The 19,748-nt window shown below is 51.1% G+C and overlaps 2 protein-coding genes across 2 annotated transcripts; both read right to left on the bottom strand.

Moving 5' to 3' along the window:
- Positions 1 to 14,809: 14,809 nt before the first annotated feature.
- On the bottom strand, positions 14,810 to 16,283 carry Tmem95 (transmembrane protein 95). Its single transcript, XM_004669171.2, has 7 exons — positions 16,118 to 16,283; positions 15,841 to 15,897; positions 15,565 to 15,645; positions 15,451 to 15,471; positions 15,260 to 15,340; positions 15,060 to 15,147; positions 14,810 to 14,936 (listed from the first exon to the last, which is right to left on the bottom strand). The coding sequence occupies exons 1-7, from the start codon at positions 16,281 to 16,283 to the stop codon at positions 14,903 to 14,905; spliced, it is 528 nt and encodes a 175-aa protein (XP_004669228.1). The 3' UTR covers positions 14,810 to 14,902.
- Positions 16,284 to 16,568: 285 nt separating this feature from the next.
- On the bottom strand, positions 16,569 to 19,128 carry Kctd11 (potassium channel tetramerization domain containing 11). Its single transcript, XM_045131845.1, has one exon. It carries the CDS (start codon positions 18,542 to 18,544, stop codon positions 17,846 to 17,848), a length of 699 nt encoding a protein of 232 aa, XP_044987780.1. The 5' UTR covers positions 18,545 to 19,128; the 3' UTR covers positions 16,569 to 17,845.
- Between the last annotated feature and the right edge of the window lie 620 nt (positions 19,129 to 19,748).

The raw sequence follows: 19,748 nt of genomic DNA on the forward strand, positions 1-19,748 counted from the left end.
CTTGGACATGGGGATCTTAGGCAGTGCTGAGAAGAGGGAGGAAGCCTGGAGGTTTATCTCATATATGCATGCTGGCCCAAGAAGGCACTCAGCATATCGTGGAGAATCTATTGACGAAACTGTTTGGGTGGTGCAGAAAGGCTTCTGAGCAGGGCCGATGTACCGGCAGGAGTGACTGGGGCCCCTCAACAGCTCTGTCTTCAGGAGGTGTCTATGTTCTGACGAATGAATGTTCTAGTAAATGTTTGAGAAATGGTTCCTGCCTTAGGAATTGTGGGTCTACTGATCATCATCCCAATAGTTGGGTCTGACATGGCATCTGCTCTCTTCAGAAGGTCCTTTGTCCCAGCAGACAGTATCTAGTGTCTTTTGCAGCTCACGTGGTGGGTGGATGTGCTGGGCGGTCCGCAGGTGACACTGTGTGTAGCTGCTTTGATAAGGCACAGCTGAGCCATGCCGGGTTTGGGGTCGCGTTTGCTGCTCATTTAGATTGTGTCTTATTTGCTGTGTTTTTCAACATTTTCCTATCCTCAGCTAACTACCGTGGCCTAATGTAAGCCAATTAATAAAAAGAGCTCAGGGGGCTGGAGAGATGGCTTAGGGGTTAAGGCACTTGCCTGGTAAACCTAAGGACCCAGGTTCAATTCCCCAGGACCCACGTAAGCCAGATACACAAGGGGGTGCATGCATCTGGAGTTCGTTTGCAGTGGCTGGAGGCCCTGGCGTGCCCATTCTCTCTTTTCCTATCTGCCCCTCTCTCTCTGTGTTAAATAAAATAAAATAAAAAGAGCTGGGGAGGTGGGGCTGAGGAGATGGCAGCGGGTATGGGTGTTTTCCGTGGAGCGTGACCACCTGACTTCAATCCCCAGCACCCCTGGGAAAAGCTGAGCATATGAAGCAGGTCTGCAATCCCAGTCCATGGATGGAGAGACCAGAGATCACTGGGTCTTGCTGACCAAAACTGGTAGCTCTGGTGAGATGCTGTCTCTAGGAAATACATGGATGAGCAATAGAGGACACCCAGTTCTCCCTTCTTTCTATTTATTTTTTTTTAATTATTTATTTATTTGAGAGCGACAGACACAGAGAGAAAGACAGATAGAGGGAGAGAGAGAGAATGGGCGCGCCAGGGCTTCCAGCCTCTGCAAACGAACTCCAGACGCGTGCGCCCCCTTGTGCATCTGGCTAACGTGGGACCTGGGGAGCCGAGCCTCGAACTGGGGTCCTTAGGCTTCACAGGCAAGCGCTTAACCACTAAGCCATCTCTCCAGCCCTCTTAATTAATTTATTTTGGGTTTTCGAGGTAGGGTCTCACTCTAGTCTTAGGGTGGCCTCGAATTCATGGTGATCCTCTGACTTCTGCCTTTTGGGATTAAAGGTGTGTGCCACCATGCCCGGCTTCTTTTTCTTTTCATTCATTTATTTATTTGTGAGACAAAGACAGGGAGGAAGAGAAAGAGAGAGAAATATATATATAGAGAGAGAGACAATGGGGACACGAGGGCCTCCAGCTACTGCAAATGAACTCCAGACACATGTGCCACCTTGTGCATCTGACTTTAGGTGGGTCCTGGTGAATCAAGCCTTGGTTCTTTGGCTTTGCAGGCAGGCACCTTAACCATTAAGCCATCTCTCCAGCCCTGTTATTGTTTTGTTTGCTTTTAAACTATCTTGTAAAGTATTTACTTATTTGCAAAACAGAGAGAGAGAGAGAGGGCTGGAGAGATGGCTTAGCAGTTAAGAGCTTGCCTGTGAAGCCTAAGGACCCCAGTTCGAGGCTTGATTCCCCAGGACCCACGTTAGCCAGATGCACAAGGGGGCGCACACATCTGGAATTCATCTGCAGTGGCTTGAAGCCCTGGCGCACCCATTCTCTCTCTCTCTCTCTCTCTCTCTCTCTCTCTCTGCCTCTTTCTCTGTCTATTGCTGTCAGATAAATAAATAAAAGTAAAAAAAAAAAATTAAAAAAAAAAAAAAAACAGAGAGAGAGAGAGAATGGGCATGCCCGGGCCTCTAGCCACTGCAATTGAAGTCCAGATATATGTACCACCTTGTGCATCTGGCTGACATGAGCTCTGGGGAGTTGAACCTGGGTCCGTGGGTTTCACAGGCAAGCACCTTAACTGCTAAGCCATCTCTGTAGCCCTTAATTTTTTTGGGGGGGGGGTGTTTAAGGTAGGATCTCACTCTAGTTCAGATGGACCTGGAATTCACTCTGTAGTCTCAGGGTGGCCTTGAACCCACGACGATCCTCCTATCTCTGCCTCCCAAGTGCTGGGATTAAAGGCATGCACTACTATGTCCAGCTCAATGTTTAATATTTTTATTTATTTATTTTCAAGCAGAGAAAGAAAGAAGACAGAGAGATGGGCGTGCCAGGGCCTCCAACCACTGCAAATGAACTCCAGATGCATGTGTCACTTTGTGCATATGGGTTTCCCTGGGTACTGGGGAATCAAACCCAGGTTATAGGCTTTGTAGGCAAGTTCCTTAACCACTGAGAAATCCCTCCAGCCTTTTTTTTTTTTTTTTTTTCTGAGGTAGAGTCTTACTCTAGCCCAGGCTGACCTGGAATAATTCACTATGTAGTTTCAGTATGGCCTGGAACTCATGGTGAACCTCCTACTTCTGCTTCCCAAGTGCTGGGATTAAAGCTCTGCACCACTACACCCAACTTGTTGCTTTTTGAGACAGGTCTCATGTAGCCTAAGTTGGCCTTGAACTTACTATGTAGCCAAGAATGACCTTGAACCCCTGATCCTCCAGCTTCCACCCCCATGAGCTAGGATAACAGGCTTGTGCCACCAGGTCCAGCTTACGTGGTGCTGGGGATTCAACCCAGGGCTTCCTGCCGGCTAGGCAGCCACTCTGTCAACTGAGCTTCACTCAGGCCCCAGCTGTGTGTGTGTGGGGGGGGGGGGGTATAGCATGTGTGGTGTGTGATATGATTTATGTGTGGCATATGCACCTCTGTGTCCATATGCATGGAGACCAGGAGGGAAAGCTAAATAAAAACTAATAAATTAGTTAATTAAATAAAAAGAGATGGGTGGATAAATGGCTTAGCAGTTAAGGCACTTGCCTGCAAAGCCAAAGGACCCAGGTTCGATTCCCCAGAACCCATGTAAGCCAGATGTACAAGGTGGTGCATGCGTCTGGAATTCGTTTACAGTGGCTGGAGCTCCTGCTGTGCCCGTCCTCTTTCTCTAAAATAAAATAAAATAAAATAAAATAAAATAAAATAAAATAAAATAAAGTAAAGTAAAGTAAAGTAAAATAAAATAAAACAAAGGTTAAATAAAAAGAGAAGCCTCAATCGAGCTTTGGCAAAGCTTACCTTTTTGTGTGTGTGAAGATGTTACCTGACAAAATTAACTGAGGTACGAAAAACCCAGGCTGAATGTAAGAGGCTCCGTCCACAGGCTGGGGACTGGAAGGAGAAAGCCCGCATCCTTGTCCACGGAGATACGAGCCAGCGCTCTCGCGCGCTCCCTGCCTCGCCTAAGAGCCATTCCTGCCGCCATAGCCTTCCTCGCCATGGTGCCTGCACCCTCAAACTGAGAGCAAATAAACCCCTCCTTCCCTAAGTTGTTCTTGTCAGGTATTTGGTCACAGCAACAAGTTACTAATAACACCCCTCAAAGAGTACAGACCTCACAGCTGTTCTTTGTACAGCCCCACAAGCTGCCCCCCTCATTAGATGCTGTTTGAAAGTCGGGACCCCTGTACTAATGTGTACCTGCAGCAGTTCCAGTTACATGGGAGACTGAGGCAGGAGGTCACTTATGCCCACAAGTTTGAGAGCAGACCGAGTGACCAGTGAGAACCTGTCTCGGGCGGGGGGGTGCGAGTGGCCCAGGCCCTTAATCCCAGCACTCGGGAGGCAGAGGTGGGAAGAGTGATGTGAGTTCGAGGCCAGCCTAAGACCTCATAGTGAATTCCAGGTCAGCCTGGGCTAGCGTGAGGCCCTAGCTCAAAATACCAAAATAAATAAGCAAACAAACAAAACTGTTTAACAGAAAAAATGAAAAATATGGCCTGAGAGATGGCTTAGTGATTAATGCATTTTTAAAAAGATTTTATTTAGCCGGGTGTGGTGGTGCACGTGTTTAATCCCAGCACTCAGGAGGCAGAGGTAGGAGGATGGCCATGAGTTCGAGGCCACCCTGAGACTCCATAGTGAATTCCAGGTCAGCCTGAGCTAGAGTGAGCCCTTACCTTGAAAAACCAACCAAACACTCAAACAAACAATATATATATGTGTGTGTGTGTGCCAGGGCCTCTAGCCACTGCAAATGAACTCCAGGTGCATGCACCACCTTGTGCATCTGGCTTTATGTGGGCACTGGGGAAGTGAACCTGGGTCCTAAGGCTGTGTAGGCAAGTGCCTCAACTGTTAAGCCATCTCTCCAACCCCTGATTAATATACGCCTCTTTCTCTCTCTCTCTAAATGTACATATATTGGTGTTTTCAAGGTAGGGTCTCACTCTAGCTCAGGCTGACCTGGAATTTACTATGTCATCTCAGGGTGGCCTCGAACTCACAGTGGTCCTCCTACCTCTGCCTCCCGAGTGCTGGGATTAAAGGCGTGCACCACCATGCCGGCTAAATAAAAATATTTTTAATCTGAAAATAAAAGCCAGGCATGGTGGTGCATGCCTTTTATCCCAGCACTCGGGTGGCAGAAGTAGGAGGATCACCGTGAGTTCAAGGCTACCCTGAGACTACATAGTGAATTCCAGGTCAGCCTGGACTAGAGTGAAACCCTGCCTTGAAAAAAAAAAGTGAAAATAGTACTGCAGATATGGCTTAGTCATTAAGGCTCTTGCCTGTAAAACCAAAGGACCCAGGTTCAATTCCCCAGGATCCACATTAACCAGCTGCACAAGGTGGCACATGCATCTGGAGTATTTTTATTTATTTGAGAGCAACAGACAGACAGAGAAAGAGGTAGAGAGAAAGAGAGAGAGAATGGATGAGCCAGGGCCTCGAGCCACTGCAAACGAACTCCAGATGCATGTGCCACCTTGTGCATCTGGCTTATGTGGGTCCTGGGGAATTGAGCCTTGAACCAGGGTCCTTAGGCTTCACAGGCAAACACTTAACCACTAAGCCATCTCTCCGGCCCCCGAAAACGTATTAAAAAAAAATAAACAAATAGGGCCAGAGAGATGGCTTAGCGGTTTAAGGCACTTACCTGCAAAGCCAGAGGACTCAGGTTTGATTCCCCAGTACCCACATAACAGATGCACATGGTGGTGCATGTGTCTAGAGTTCGTTTGCAGTGGCCAGAGACCCTGGCACATCCATTTTCAATCTCTCTCTCTCTTCCTCTTTTTCTCTCTCTCCCTCTTTCTTTCTCTCAAATAAATAAAATTAATTAATTTAATTTTTAAAAAAACCCAGGTGTGGTGGGTGGCGCACGCCTTTGATCCCAGCACTCGGGAGGCAGAGGTAGGAGGATAGCCGTGAGTTCAAGTCCACCCTGAGATACATAATGAATTCCAGGTCAGCCTGGGCTAGAGTGAGACTCTACCTTGAAAAAAACAAAGACTGTGTCTCAAACTATATAGTTGAATAAGTAAACAAACAAGTGACATTACAAAGGATACAGGCGAATGCCCAATTGGGAGAGATGAACACAGTGCGGGGGGGGGGGGCAGGAGTTTCCATGCCATCTCTCTGCCTGATGTCTTCTCAATGCCTGTGTTTACCACCTGCAGAGCTCTCAGTAATACCGTACTGGGTTCATATGGAGGCTTTAATGTATAATGTATTGGCATCATACGTGGCCGTCGTCGATTGAAATCCATCTCCAGCCACTCGCTCCTTCCCAGCATTAGCGCGTGAGGCTGAAAGTCCCAGCCATCTGGGAGCACATCCCTCCTGAGTGTCCTCATTAGCATAAACAGGTATGACTGAAAGAAGCTTATTCCAAACAACAACAGATGTTCCTGGCCCTAGTATCACTCAGGAAATTCTGGGGATTTTAGGAGCTCTATGGCAGGAACTGGGACAGAGACAGAATATGTATTTCTTATTATAATTCCAGCCTCCCAGATGGAGAGGAGGCTGAGCATTGGAGGCACCGCCTCTTGGACACCCGGCCTAGGTTCTGCACGCCACCTTGACTCAGCAGGAAACCAGAGGCAGAGGGCTCTCTCCTCCAGTGAATCTTCAGCTTGGGAACAAACTCCAGGGAGGGCTGAGGAGGTGGCTCCGCAGTTAAAGGCACTTAGTTGCAAGTCCTGCCAGCCTAGGTTCTATTCCCAAGCACCCATGTAAAGCCAGATGCACAAAATGACAAAGTGGTGCATGTGTCTGGAGTTAGCTTGTAGCAGCAAGAGACACTGGTGTTCTCTCCCTCTGTCTCCCAATAAACCAATTAAAATTTTTATATTTTAATTTTAGTTTTTATTTTATTTATTTCAGAGAAACAGAAAGAGAGAGAGAGAGAGAATGGGTGTACCAGGGCTTTCAGCCAGTGTAAACGAACTCCAGACACATGCACCACCTTGTGCATCTGGCCTATGTGGGTCCTAGGAAATTGAATTTGGGTCCTTTGGCTTTGTAGGCAAACACGTTAACAGCTAAACCATCTCTCCAGCCCAAAAATATTTATTTTTGTTTATTTGAGTGTGACAGAGAAAGAGGCAGATAGAGAGAGAGAGAATGGATACGCCAGTGCCTCCAGCCACTGCAGACAGACTGAGATGCACGCACCCCCTTGTGCATCTGGGTTACGTGGGTCCTGGGGAATCAAGCCTCGAAATGAGGTCCTTAGGCTTCACAGGCAAGTGCTTAACTGCTAAGCCATCTCTCCAGCCCCAAAATATTTTTTTAAATCCAGAGAATTGGAAGCCTTTTGATTATTTCTTTTATCTATGTTTACCTCTTTTGCAGCTAGAATTTTTGTTGTTGTTTTTGTTTTTGTTTTGTTTTTCAAGGTAGGGTCTCACTCTACTCCAGGCTGACCTGGAATTCTCTTTGTAGTTTCAGGGTGGCCTTGAGCTCAGTGAGATCCTCCTACCTCTGCCTTCTGAGTGCTGAGATTAGAGTGTGCCACCGAGCCCAGCTGAAATTTTGTTTTTGAGAGAAGTTCTCATGTATCTCAGGATGGCATTGAACTTGCTGAGAATAACTTTGAACTTCAAATCCTCCTGCACATGAGCCACCATGTTCAGTTTTTTAAAATGTATTTTATTTATTTTTGAGAGAGAGAGAGAGGATGGGCAAGCCAAGGCCTCCAATTATGGCGAACTCCAGATGCACGCACCTCCTTGTGCATCTGGCTTACATGGGTCCTGGAGAATTGAACTGGGGTCCTTTGGCCTTGCAGGCAAATGCCTTAACTGCTAAGCCATCTCTCTCCTGTCTCCCCCCACCCCTTTATTTTAGCTTTTCGAGGTAGGGTCTCACTCTAGCCCAGGCTGACCTGGAATTCTCTATATAGTCTCAGAGTGACCTTGAACTCACAGTGATCCTCCTACCTCTGCCTCTGAGAGCTGGGATTAAAGGCTTGTGCCACCATGCCTGACATATATTTAGTTATTTTATTTATTTATTTATTTGAGAGAGAGAGAGGAAGGGATGGAGAGAAAGAGGCAGATAGAGAATGGGAGCATCAGGGCATCCAGCCACTGCAAACGAAATCCAGAGGCAAGCGCCACCTTGTGCATCTGGGTTACATGGGTCCTAGGGAGTTGAACCTGGGTCCTTTGGCCTTTGGCTTTGCAGGCGAACACCTTAACTGCTAAACCATCTCTCCAGCCCAGTTTTTTTTGTTTTTGTTTTTGTTTTTTCCTAGAGAGAGAGAGGGAGAAAGAGAATTGGCACGCCAGGGCCTCCAGCCACTGTAATCAAGCTCCAGATGTGAATGCCACTTTGTGCGCATGTGCTACCTTGCGCCTGCGTGGCCTTGTACGTGTGGCTTTTACTTAGGATCTGTACATCTGGCTTACTTGGGATCTGGGAAGTCAAACATGGATTCTTAGGCTTCTCAGGCAAGTGCCTTCACCACTTAGCCATCTCTCTAGCCCCATGTTCAGTTTGAAGACGTGGAGTTTTTTATTTCTCCCATCCCCACCACAAAGAAGCATGAGATGCGGAGGTGCGCAGCGTGACTCTACTAATTAGCCACCCTTGGGGAGCCCCTCCTCCAGGCCAGGACGGGCATCCTATTAACACCTCAGACCTGGAGGGCCAGATTGGGCACCACTCCCTCCGTGCGCCTTTTCCCAACCTCTGCCCTGCCCTGCAGGCGTATCCATCGAAGAAGAATGAGCACATTTATACCAGTAGGGCCAAGTCCTCCGGCATGGGGGCCGAGAGCCAAGAAGATTAGCTGAGAAGGCACCCAGCCACCACCACCCGCCTCCCCGCAGCCCCACTGGGCTGGCAGGGGAGGAGGGGCGCAGCTTGAGTGAAGCCATTCAGCAGCCTGCGCCTGCCAAGAGCTGTGTGCGCGGCCTTAGCTTTTGCAGTGCGCTGATGCCGCCACCACTGGGCTTTCCTACCTCTCCCTGGGTCATCTCACAACAGGGACCAGCGCGCCAGCAGGCTGGCTCATTCTCCTTTGAACTTCTGTTCAGCTGTTCCCTCTGCTTGGAAAAGTTTTCCCAGCCTGGCCTACACTTGTCTGCCCTCACCAAGTGCCAAAAACCTATCCGTAATCCATCACGTCTCTCCTTCTGTACTCCAGGACCCCGGAGCTTTCCCATAATCGTATCGTCACCCTGCCAGTAACTTGTCTGCCCTGACACACTCTGTTAAGTTCCGAGTAAACGAGAGCGTGATCTCGCCTGGGCACCGCTGTGTCTTCCGTGCCCACACTAGCGTCTGCCTCCTGTGGTAAGCGCTCAATAACCTTTGCTGACTGTGTGCATGGGACCGAAAGTCATCTGGAGCTGGTAAATCCAAGGAGAGTTTTGAAAGCAAGATCTCTTTTTCCCGAAGTGGTGAGGATGGGGATTTCCAAGCCTCTCAATATGGATTGTCCTTAAGAGTCGATCCCTGCCCCTCTCCCAGTTAGCCATCCCCTGGCTCCACATGATTGGGTTTTCTCAAGCCCTTAGGTTTTCTCAGGTCTTTAGGTAGAATTCTCCCTATTCTGTCACCCAGTCATCTCCCAGGACCCCTGGGATCCCTTCCCTTCTCAGTATGCGTTTGCCTCGCTCATTTGCAGAGACGGTGGCTCACCACTTTGTATATCCCCGCTTTTCACCCCAAAGCGGAGGTGTGATCATAGCCACTCTGTTCCTTTGGGCTACCTGGGCATGAGAACCTCCATGGTGCAGGGGCTCAGAACTCAACCCTGGAGTCTGACGGCCTGAGTTGAATTCCAGATGTGCCATTTAGGAAGCTGTGAGCCTGAGCACGTCACTTCACATCACCAGACATGTTTCTTCCTCTTCAGGATGACCTTCAATGCTCTGTGTGTCTGAAGCTGGCCTTGAACTCCTGTTTCTTCTGCCTTCTCCTCCCAAGTGCTATGATTATAGGAGCAAGCCTCTACACCTCACTGAAAATGACTGATTATGCCTCTGGAGTTAGTGAGTCAGGAGCTGCAATAGGACATTGTAGGGATGGTTTAGTCTCTGTTCTGTAATGTCTGAAGTCTTAGTAGAAAAGCTGAAAGTAAGCTCGGCATGGTGGCACAAGCCTTTAACCTCAGCACTTGGGAGGCAGAGGTAGGAGGATCGCCATGAGTTCAAGGCCACCCTGAGACTACATAGTGAATTCCAGGTCAGCCTGGGCTGGAGTGAAATCCTACCTTGAAAAACAAAGAAAAGGAAAAGTTGAAAGTAGTCAGGCATTGTGGGGCACACCTTTAATGCCAGCACTCAGTAGGCTGAGGTTAGGAGGATCACCATGAGTTTGAGGCCAGCCTGAGTCTACATAGTGAATTCCAGGTCAGTCTGGGCTAGAGCGAGACCCTACCTCGAAAAACAGCAAAAAAAAAAAAAAAAAAAAAAAAAGGCAAACTTGAAAGTTAGGAGACTTGACAGTGGGGGCTGCACATGACTCATGTTTGTGAGCTTTTCACTGGTGCTATTCTTCGTGGACTCTTCCTGAACCTGAGCCTCGATGACAGCAACTGTCCCTGAGTGATCATCCCAATAGGGAGAGTGTGGAAAGGCCAGCTCCACCAGACCTGGGCCCAGAGAATGTCCAGAATCCCTCCTGTAATATTCTGTCATCAGCCTGCCACAGAGTGCAGACTGAAGGGAAGGTCCAGGCGTAGACCTGTCCTTTGCAAAATGTGTTTCTTAGAACTGCCACATGCACAGCAGCCTTGTTTGGTGAAGGGCCAGAGAGGCCACTCTTGTCCTGGCAGGCCATCCTCCTACCTGACCTGTGACACAGAAAAGAAACCCAGCAGTGGCGTACCCACAAGCCACAGACTGTCACTAGAAAATGTTCAGTGCCGGGGTGGGCTACCTTCCAGTGAGTTGTTGGCCAGGGAGGTCCCTGATGCCCCCAAAACATTGCTGAGACCCCTGGTTTCCCACCAGGAATAGATGGTAAGACCCTCTTGCTGAAGACTCCACAAGCTTGGGCCACAAGGCCACTGAGAAATCCTGCTGGAACTGAGCTGAAAACCTCCTCCATGTAGACCAGCTGACAGAAAGCTGGATGAAGCCATTCTGCATGCAGTTACATGGGAGAGAAAAATCACCAGTGAAGATACTCAACAGTGGACACTGCAAGCCTTATATTTGGCCAGCCAGGCCTAATGAGCTAACAAATGCAATAGTGTCACGTCTGTTACGCAGAAACCAACTGTCCTCTAATTTGACTGGAGGCCTGCTCCATGGAAGGGAATACATCCCTGATAGTGAAAACCTACAACAGGGGTAGTCATGAGCCCTAGGGGTGTAACATCTGCTGGTGTCTGGCTAAATGTATATATTATGCTCACCAAACTACTCCATAAGCACTTTTCTTAATGTACATAACATGTATTAATGCTACTCTGACTTTGGTTAGAGAAGTTTCTCTTTCCAGATGGCAGTGACCTGGGATGACTCAAAAGACACCATACAGGCCAGGAGTGGTGGTGCACGCCTTTAATTCCAGCACTCAGGAGGAAGAAGTAGGAGGATCATCATGAGTTCAAGGCTACCCTGAGACTATATAGTAAATTCCAGGTCAGCCAAGATGCAGTGAGACCTTACCTTGATAAAAAGAAAGAAAGAAAGAAAGAAAGAAAGAAAGAAAGAAAGAAAGAAAGAAAGAAAGAAGGAAGGAAGGAAGGAAGGAAGGAAGGAAGGAAGGAAGGAAGGAAGGAGGAAAGAAAGAAAGGAAAAAACAAAGCACTATAGTGCTGAGAAGTGACAGAGGAGTGCTCAGCACTGAATCATGTCTATCATACTTTCCAAGGCTCAGGCTTCATCGCAGAAGAGGTGGCAGGAAGAATGTAAGAGATGAACTGAGGTAGGACTCCTTACAACGTGCTCTTCCAGACACAAAATGGCCTGGATATCCATGACCTCACAGCGCCTGACACTACCTACACAAGACCATCTGAAGAGGAGGAAAAGGTGATGACATCAAAATGAAAGAGAGACTGAATGAGAGGGGGAGGGGATATGATGGTGAGTGGAGTTATGAAGGGGAAAGTAGGTGGAGAGAATTATCATGGTTTGTTGTCTATAATTACCGAAGTTGTCAATTTGTCAATAATAAAAAAAAAAAAAAATTTAAATGTTACTTGCTGTTGAAGCCTGACAGGCTAGGTTTGATTCTTCAGCCCTCACATAGGCCAGGTACATGAAGTAGAACACGTACATGGAGTTCATTTGCAGCAGCAATGAGCCCTGGTGGGCCCATTCTGTGTGTGTCTCTCCTCCCAACTAAACAAATGAAAGGGAGGCTGAGGAAAAGAGCCAGGTGTGATGGTGTGCACTCCTTTGGTCCCAGCACGCTGGAAGCTGAGGTAGGAGGATCACCGTAAGAAGAAAGGAGAAGAAATGAGGGTGAATCTTACTCGTGAAGTCAATAGGAGGTTCTCTCCCTACCCCAGGACTTCCCTGAGCATCACTACAACAGTGGCTACGTGACTAAGCTCACATGAGACAACTTCATTCAGACCCAAGGAGCAGCCCAGGCATACACTCTGGCAGCTGGAGGAGAGACACAAGCTGCTCAGGTGACTCCAATGTGCAGCTGTTTGAGAACACCTGGCAGCCTCCAGGTACCCAGTATGAAAACTAGGTGAGCCTTTGGATGCCTTATGAGCCTGGGTGCTCAGAGCAGGACTCACACACAGTTCATGACAGGCCTCTCTTCATTTTCCATCTACCCCCCAAACCGAAATCTCCTGTTACATCACAGTCTCTCTACCATACACTGTTGACATAGGACATGACGGCTTTTTCTTGTGAGGCTTCTGTGCGTTGTAGACTGCTTGGGAGCGTCTCTATTCTCTGCTCACTACATGACAGCAACACATTGCATCAAACAATCAAAACATCTCCAGGGGGCTGCAGGGATGGCTTAGCGGTTAAGGTGTTTGCCTGCAAAGCCAAAGGACTCAGGCTTGATTTCCCAGGACCCACACTAGCCAGATGCACAAGGGGGATCATGCATCTGGAGTTTGTTTGCAGTGGCTGGAGGCCCTGGTGTGCCCATTCTTTCTCTCTCTCCCCCCTTCCTCTGTCAAATATATATATATAAAGTCTCCAGGGCTAGAGAGATGGCTTAGCAGTTGAGGCACTTGCCTGCAAAGCCTAAGAATCCAGGTTCAATTCTCCAGTACCCACATAAGCCAGATGCACAAGGTGGCACATGTGTCTGGAGTTTGCTGGCAGTGGATAGAGGCCCTGGTGCACCCATTCTTTCTCTCTCTGTGTGTCTCTCTCAAATAGATAAATAAATGAAATATATATATGTATATATATATATGTATATGTATATGTGTATGTATGTATATATATGTATATATGTATGTATGTATATATATGTATATATATATGTATGTATATATATGTATATATATATATATATATATATATATATATATATGTAACTTTTGAGCCAGGCGAGGTGGGGCACACCTTTAAACCCAGCACTCAGGAGGCAGAGGTAGGAGGCATCGCCATGAGTTCGAGGCCACCCTGAGACTATGTAGTAAATTCCAGGTCAGCCTGGGATAGAGTGAGACCCTACCTTGAAAAAAAAAATTCTACAGATGGCTTAGCCATGAAGGTGCTACCTGCAAACCTAATGATCTGAGGTCAATTCCCCAGTACCCATGTAAAGCCAGATGCACAAAGTGGCACATACATCTGCAGTCCGTTTGCTGGGGCTGAAGGCTCTGGTGCATCCATTCTCTCTCTCTTCTATCTCTCTTTGTTTGCAAATAAATAAAAATATTTTATTCTCTCTCTGATTCCCTCTCTTTCTCTCTGCCTCTGTTGCTGTCTCTGAAATAAAATATTACCAAATAAAAAACAAACCCACAACAAAATTAGAAGGGCTGGAGAGATGGCTTATCAGGCGCCTGTCTGTGTAGCCAAAGGACCCAGGTTCTATTCCCCAGGACCTATGTAAGCCAGATGCACAAGGTGGTACATATATCTGGAGTTCGTTTGCAGTGGCTAGAGACCCTGGCGCACACATTCTTGCTGTCTCTCTCACTCTCACACACTCTCGTTCTCTCTGCTTCTATCTCAAATAAATATTTTTTTAAATGTGTTCAAGTGCTGGAGAGATGGCTTAGCAGTTAAGCGCTTGCCTGTGAAGCCTAAGGACCCCGGTTCTAGGCTCGATTCCTCAGGACCCACGTTAGCCAGATGCACAAGGGCCACGCGCATGTCTGGAGTTCGTTTGCAGCGGCTGGAGGCCCTGGCACACCCATTCTCTCCCTCCCCCCACCTCTCAGATAAATAAATAAATAATTTTTTTTAAAATGTGTCCATGGGCTGGAGAGATGGCGTAGCGGTTAAGCGCTTGCCTGTGAAGCCTAAGGACCCCGGTTCGAGGCTCGGTTCCCCAGGTCCCACGTTAGCCAGATGCACAAGGGGGCGCACGCGTCTGGAGTTCGTTTGCAGAGGCTGGAAGCCCTGGCGCGCCCATTCTCTTCTCTCTCCCTCTATCTGTCTTTCTCTCTGTGTCTGTCTCTCTCAAAGAAATAAATAAATAAATAAATAAATGTGTCCTAAACTGGGTGTGGTGGTGCATGACTTTAATCCCAATCCCTCGGGAGGTAGAGGTAGGAGGATCACCATGAGTTCGAGGCCACCCTGAGACTACATAATGAATTCCAGGTCAGCTTGAGCTAGAGTGAGACCCTAACCTCAGAAACAAACAAACAAACAAAAACGTCTCCAGATATTGCTAAATGTCTATGGGGGGGGCACCACCATTTAGACTCCCGGAGAGTTCCTCATGTGCCCCCAACCCCCTGCCTGCAGACCAGGCGGCGGTGAAGGGCTCCACGCAGCAAGTTCAGCTGGGCGCAGCAGGACCGGAGGAGACTGCAGTGTTTGCAGAATGGAAGTACAGTGTGCCAGCGGGCTGACTGATGTGGTCTCACCCCCAGGGAGGGAGTTCTCCAGAACTCTCATTCCCGGATTCCCAACCAGTCACAGGAGAGCCCAGAACAGCTTGTGGGGCACACGACCCCCACTTTCCGGGAATGGGCGGGGGCGGAGCGGGGTGTTGTTTAGGGATTCTTTCCTTCTGTAGATAATTTCTTGGCATCGTCCGCTGCCTTGTGATTGGCGGAGAGCGGGGGGGTGGGGGGGGGGCGGACCCTTCCAGCCGAGGGTGCCCGAGGGTGCCCGGGTTCCATGGCACTGCGGGGTTGGAGCGCGAGGGAGGTCTGCATGAGCCAGCCTTGGGGACCACGACTGGGAAGCCACGGGTCCCCACCCCAAGGGGGGAAGGGTGTCAGCATCACAGGTTCCCTTCGGCTTGCAGGTGGCGGTACCTGTGGGAGAACCGGGTGGACAGGGCCCAGCGAGCCGGGCAGGGGCTGGCGGAAGAGGGACGAGGAAGGCGCAGGGCAGGGTAGGAAGCAGAGAGGCGGGTTCCTGCTTCTCCCACAACTCACTCCACCTGCAGGCTCACAACACCCAAAAGGAGGACGGCTCCGAAGACCGAGGAGAGCAGGATCCTAGCTTCCCTCAGATCGTGACTTCCTGCAGGGAGCCCAGGAGGCCGCAGATGATCCAGTGGACCACCCCTGGCACACCCGAGGGTGGGGATGCTAAGGGCTCTGGGATGTGGGGGGCGGGGAGGGGGTATGAGGACCTGGAAGGCAACGCTTTCGGGGCCAACAAGACACCTCCTTTCCCTCGCAGGTGGAGCAGTTGTACAGGGCGGTACTCCCCCCTGCAGGAGACAGTGGGAGCGGTGCTGCCGAGCCAGGCCCCGGCCTCCGCCCTCAGAGCCACCCCGCTTCCTCCTGAGGCCCCTTGTTACCCGTTTCCTTATCTACTTACAGCAGGCAGGAGCACAGAGAGCTGAAAAGAAAGACAAGGAGTGAGGGTGGCCGACCTGTTGAGTCACCCTGCCTCAGATCGAAGGCAGCCCCTGATGCCCTTCCCCGTTAATACCTTCCCTGGTGTACTGGGGGATCTTGGTCTTTTGGAGCCATTGCCAGTATGAGGGAAGTGAGGACCCAGATCCTTTGATCTCTGGGGAGAAAGGGTAGATGGCTGTGTGGCCCTGGACCTCAAACAGTACTGGATCCACAGTGCCCCATCTGCACCCGGCCCTGTCCCTGAGAGCCAGTCCACCTCCATCTAGCCTCCTATCCCCTGCCCTCCCTCGGATGTCTCTCCTTGGGAGTCTTCCCAAGCCCCAAGGTTTTAGCTTCCCGTTGGCCTCACCCATGACCCTCAGGACTCTGTGAGTCTTCTCTGTGATTTTGTTCATGGTCACCTCATCTGTAGAGAGATGGGCAAGGACCAACCATTCTCTCACCACCAGCTCAGGAGGCTCTAGGGTCTCCCACTTTCCTAGGATCCAGTGCTGGCCCAGAGGGAGAGGCTAGTATGTCCAGAGAGAGCTATGGGGGGGGGCAGTGGTTGAGGGGCTTGGCTAGATGTGCCTCTCCCTTTAGGACATGAGGGTGGCTGTGACGGGACCAAGCCTGCCTAATCTTACCTAAGGCAAAGGCTGAGAAATCTGGGGTCGCCCATTCTCTCCGCTCGGCCTCTGTCTGACTGCTGAGCTGAGCCAGGCGACCTGACAAGTCATGGGCTGGGAGGCGACAAAATATACAGGCCTGGGTCACTGCCAGGAAAAGCCCGGTCAGCGACAGCACCCACATGAGGCCTGTCGGGCGATGGGGTGGGAGCTGGCCCCGCTTGGGTGAAGAGGTCTCAGAATGCTCTGAGATCCTGATGCCAGCCCTTTGCTGGGAAAGTTCTAGAGCCAGAGTGTTCTAGAACAAGGCCACGACTCCAGCCTTAGCTAGGGTAAAGCTGGGATTCCTACCCCCTCCCTTTCCTTCCCAAAGAACTGGAGGCCAAAGATATCTCTAGTAGGAGGACGACATAGAAATCAGGGCATCAGTTATATGGGGACAGTGTCCTGTACAAGTCAGTCTGTGGTTCCAAAAGCAATTTTATTTTTCATCTGGTAAGTCATCAGTGAAAAATTATGTGAGACGCCCCCAATGAAGGGGTAGCACATGTATATCCCATCCACTCAGAGGCCCAGAAATCCCATCCCTTCCCACATTCCCCCCCCCAAACTCATCTCCACTCTGCCCAGGGCAGCTTTGGGACTTCCCCAGCCATCTCCTAGCAACAGGTCCATGGTTGCCTTAGCAACCAAGAGTTCCCTACAGGTCTCAGAGGCTCAGCTTAAGCCCAGTGACTTCTTTTACCTCTCAAAGTAAGATCCTAGTGACTCAAACAAGCTCCTCCTGCCTACACAGTGTTGTGGATGCATAAACACACACACTCAAGCATACACACCCTGTGATTAAACTAAATCTCAGCCTATTCATACACATATCAAAGATATACCTGAGCAGGAACAGTTTCTCAGCAACCTCAAACAGGGCCAAACATGCAGAGATTACAGAAGGACCAACACGTAAACATCACAGTCAGCAACACAGATGGGAACCAGGAGGCCAAGGACTCACACAGCAGTCAGATCCACTGGCTAACACACACACACACACACACACACACACACACGAAGGCAGGCCAGTACGCAAAAAGATAGCACCTTCGTCCCCATGACCAAGTTCACTTACATAGGGATCCTCTAAAAACACCCGACGCTCCAGAGAGTTGCTCCCATCACCGCGCTGACAGGGACCGTCCTAGCTCCCTCATGTCAACCTAAGATGAGGTGTGTATTTTTCCACCTCCCTCAGGAAGTGGCTTGGGACACAGCAAAAGGCCCCTCCTATTTCACATGTTCCAACAGTGTTCTGTCTTCTCTCTGGTCAGGCCAGGCTATGATAGCCAGCTCCCCGGCTCTGGGAGGGGAAAACACACAGTCCAGGAGACTGACCACATTAGGTAATTCCTCCTAAAGCTCTAATGTGTGTAGCCTGGGCAAAGAGGTGCTCCCTCACTTTTCCAGACCCCTGAATACTGAGCAGGTAAGGAGACACTGTAGGACCCTCGCTTCAGACAAGAACAGAATCTTCACTGCCTCCCAAGGATAAGCACCAATTCAGACCCTCTGGACTACCTGTGAACCCATAAGGGATTCGGGTTTGGGAATTTCAGCCTACATCTGGGCTCCAGTCAGGCGCACCTGACTCTCACAGCGCCAACACCAGAACTAGAAGGCGGCTTTGGTAGCAAGCGAGGTCCCTCTTGCTCACTCATTCCCTTTCCTCCCACAGTCAAGTTCAGGACAGCATCCTCAGTGCCGGACAAAACGCAGAGATCTGGAGTTCAGCAGATCTTCCGGGTCTGGGAAGACAGAGTCAAGGCGAAATCTGTGTTCCAGAGCCACCCGCAGCACTTCCTCCAGGAAGCTCGGTGTGCCCGCCACCTCCCTGCGCTCTTCTGGCCCCCCAGCCCACAGTGGCTGCAGCCCCAGTCTCTCATACTCCACCTCTGGGAGTTCCTGGGGGCGGGGGGCCCACTCTAGACGAAAATGCGGGCCTCCCTCTGCCCTGTCTCCATTGACCACACCAAATCGGGCCCTCAGGGCGCTCAGACACTCGGGGTCGGTGCAGAAGAGGTTGGCTAGGAAGGTGTGCACCTGCACGGAGCTCAGCTCGTAGTGGTGAGGTCCCCTGCGAGCAGAGAAGTGCACCAGGCGTGGGCTGACATCCACGTCTGCATGGAGCAGGGCAGCTGTGGGGGCCGGGGTCACTTGCGAGGTCTCCAGTTCCCGCAGGGCGTCCAGGAGGGGCTGGATCTGGTAGAAGTCAGCCTCTGCCCTGAGAAGAGATGTCTCTCCATACCCACGGGGCAGATCCAGCCGGCCCAGCCGCAGGAAATTGAGGATGTGACGGAAGGCCTTACCATCCCTGTCGATGAAGTAATACCCACCTCTTTGGGCGGTGGGATTGGCTGACATGGGTGTGTCCGCCCGAAACATGGCCCCCAGCATCGAGTCTGGGAAGCGGGTCAGGGTCTCCAAAGTGGTGGAGTATAGTGTTCCCCCCACATTCAGGGTGATGGGGCCCCCAAAAGAAGGGGGCGAAGAGGATACAGGAGGAGGGGAAATCTTGGGGACTACGGGAAACAGGCAAGAAGGAAAAGCAGCTGCTTGTCTGGAGGTGGGCAGAATTGGGTGGCAATGTTCAGACCCGCTGGCTTGGAGGCAAGACAACAGGGTTTAGCTCACCCAGCTACGCTGGCGGGGGCTGGGGGGCACAGAAATCCTCGACAGGAAGGATGAGGGAGCAGAAGACAGCAGCAGAAGGCAGCCAGGGAAGGGAAAGGAACTTTCGATCCAGACTGTTCGTATTCTGCGTGGTCAGCGATTCCCTTCTGCGGTCTTCAAAGAGCGGGTTTCCGGAATCCAACCAGCAGGTGACAGTGGTGAGCACGGGTGGATTCTTGGAAAGCCTCGACTTCCGAGTTTCTGCCCTGGTAGCTGTCGCTGAACGCGAGGGCATGCAGAATTCCGGGGACCGGTCCGAGGCCCAGCCCAGGGCGCTGCGCGCGCGCGGGTACCCGGAGATGGACGCGCGGCTGATGGGGGCGGAAGGCGAGCCACGGCGCGCGGCTGGGGGCCGGCGATGCCCGCGCAGTCGGAGCTCGGGAGTGTGCCGCGGCTGAGATGGAAGCAGCCCGGAGTCTCGGGCTCGGACCGCCTTCCCGGGCCGTCGCCGCCACTGCACCGATCCTCTCCACCCCCAGGAAGTGGCCTGAGGGCAGCGGCCGGGGGGCCCTTTAAGAGACAATCCCGCCCCGTGGCGCCCCGCCTCCACGCCCCCGCGGGGCTGGCCCTGCCCCGGTGGAGGTGGGAGCCGCGGGGCGCGGACGCGAGGGACGGGGCGGACGGGCGGGACGGGCAGGAGGGCCCGGGCGGGGGCGGGCGTCGTGACGCAGGCTTTCTGCAGCGGATGTGGCCGCGCCAGCCCCGCGCTCCTCCAGGTGTGCCGGCTCCGCTTGTGCAACCTGCCCGGGGCCCGAGTCCCTTGGTCCCGCCATTCCGAGGACCCCCCCGCCGGCCCTGGCTAGGGGGTCGTTTCCCATCGGGTGACATGGGGGGGGGCGGAGAGGGAAATTCCCCCTGGGCCCGGGTGCTAAGCCACCGCACTCCGGGGATGCCTCCCAGCTAGGGTGGCCAGAGGCAGCAATCTCCA

The sequence above is a fragment of the Jaculus jaculus genome, chromosome 12 (assembly GCF_020740685.1).
Source record: "Jaculus jaculus isolate mJacJac1 chromosome 12, mJacJac1.mat.Y.cur, whole genome shotgun sequence".
Taxonomy (NCBI): Eukaryota; Metazoa; Chordata; class Mammalia; order Rodentia; family Dipodidae; genus Jaculus; species Jaculus jaculus.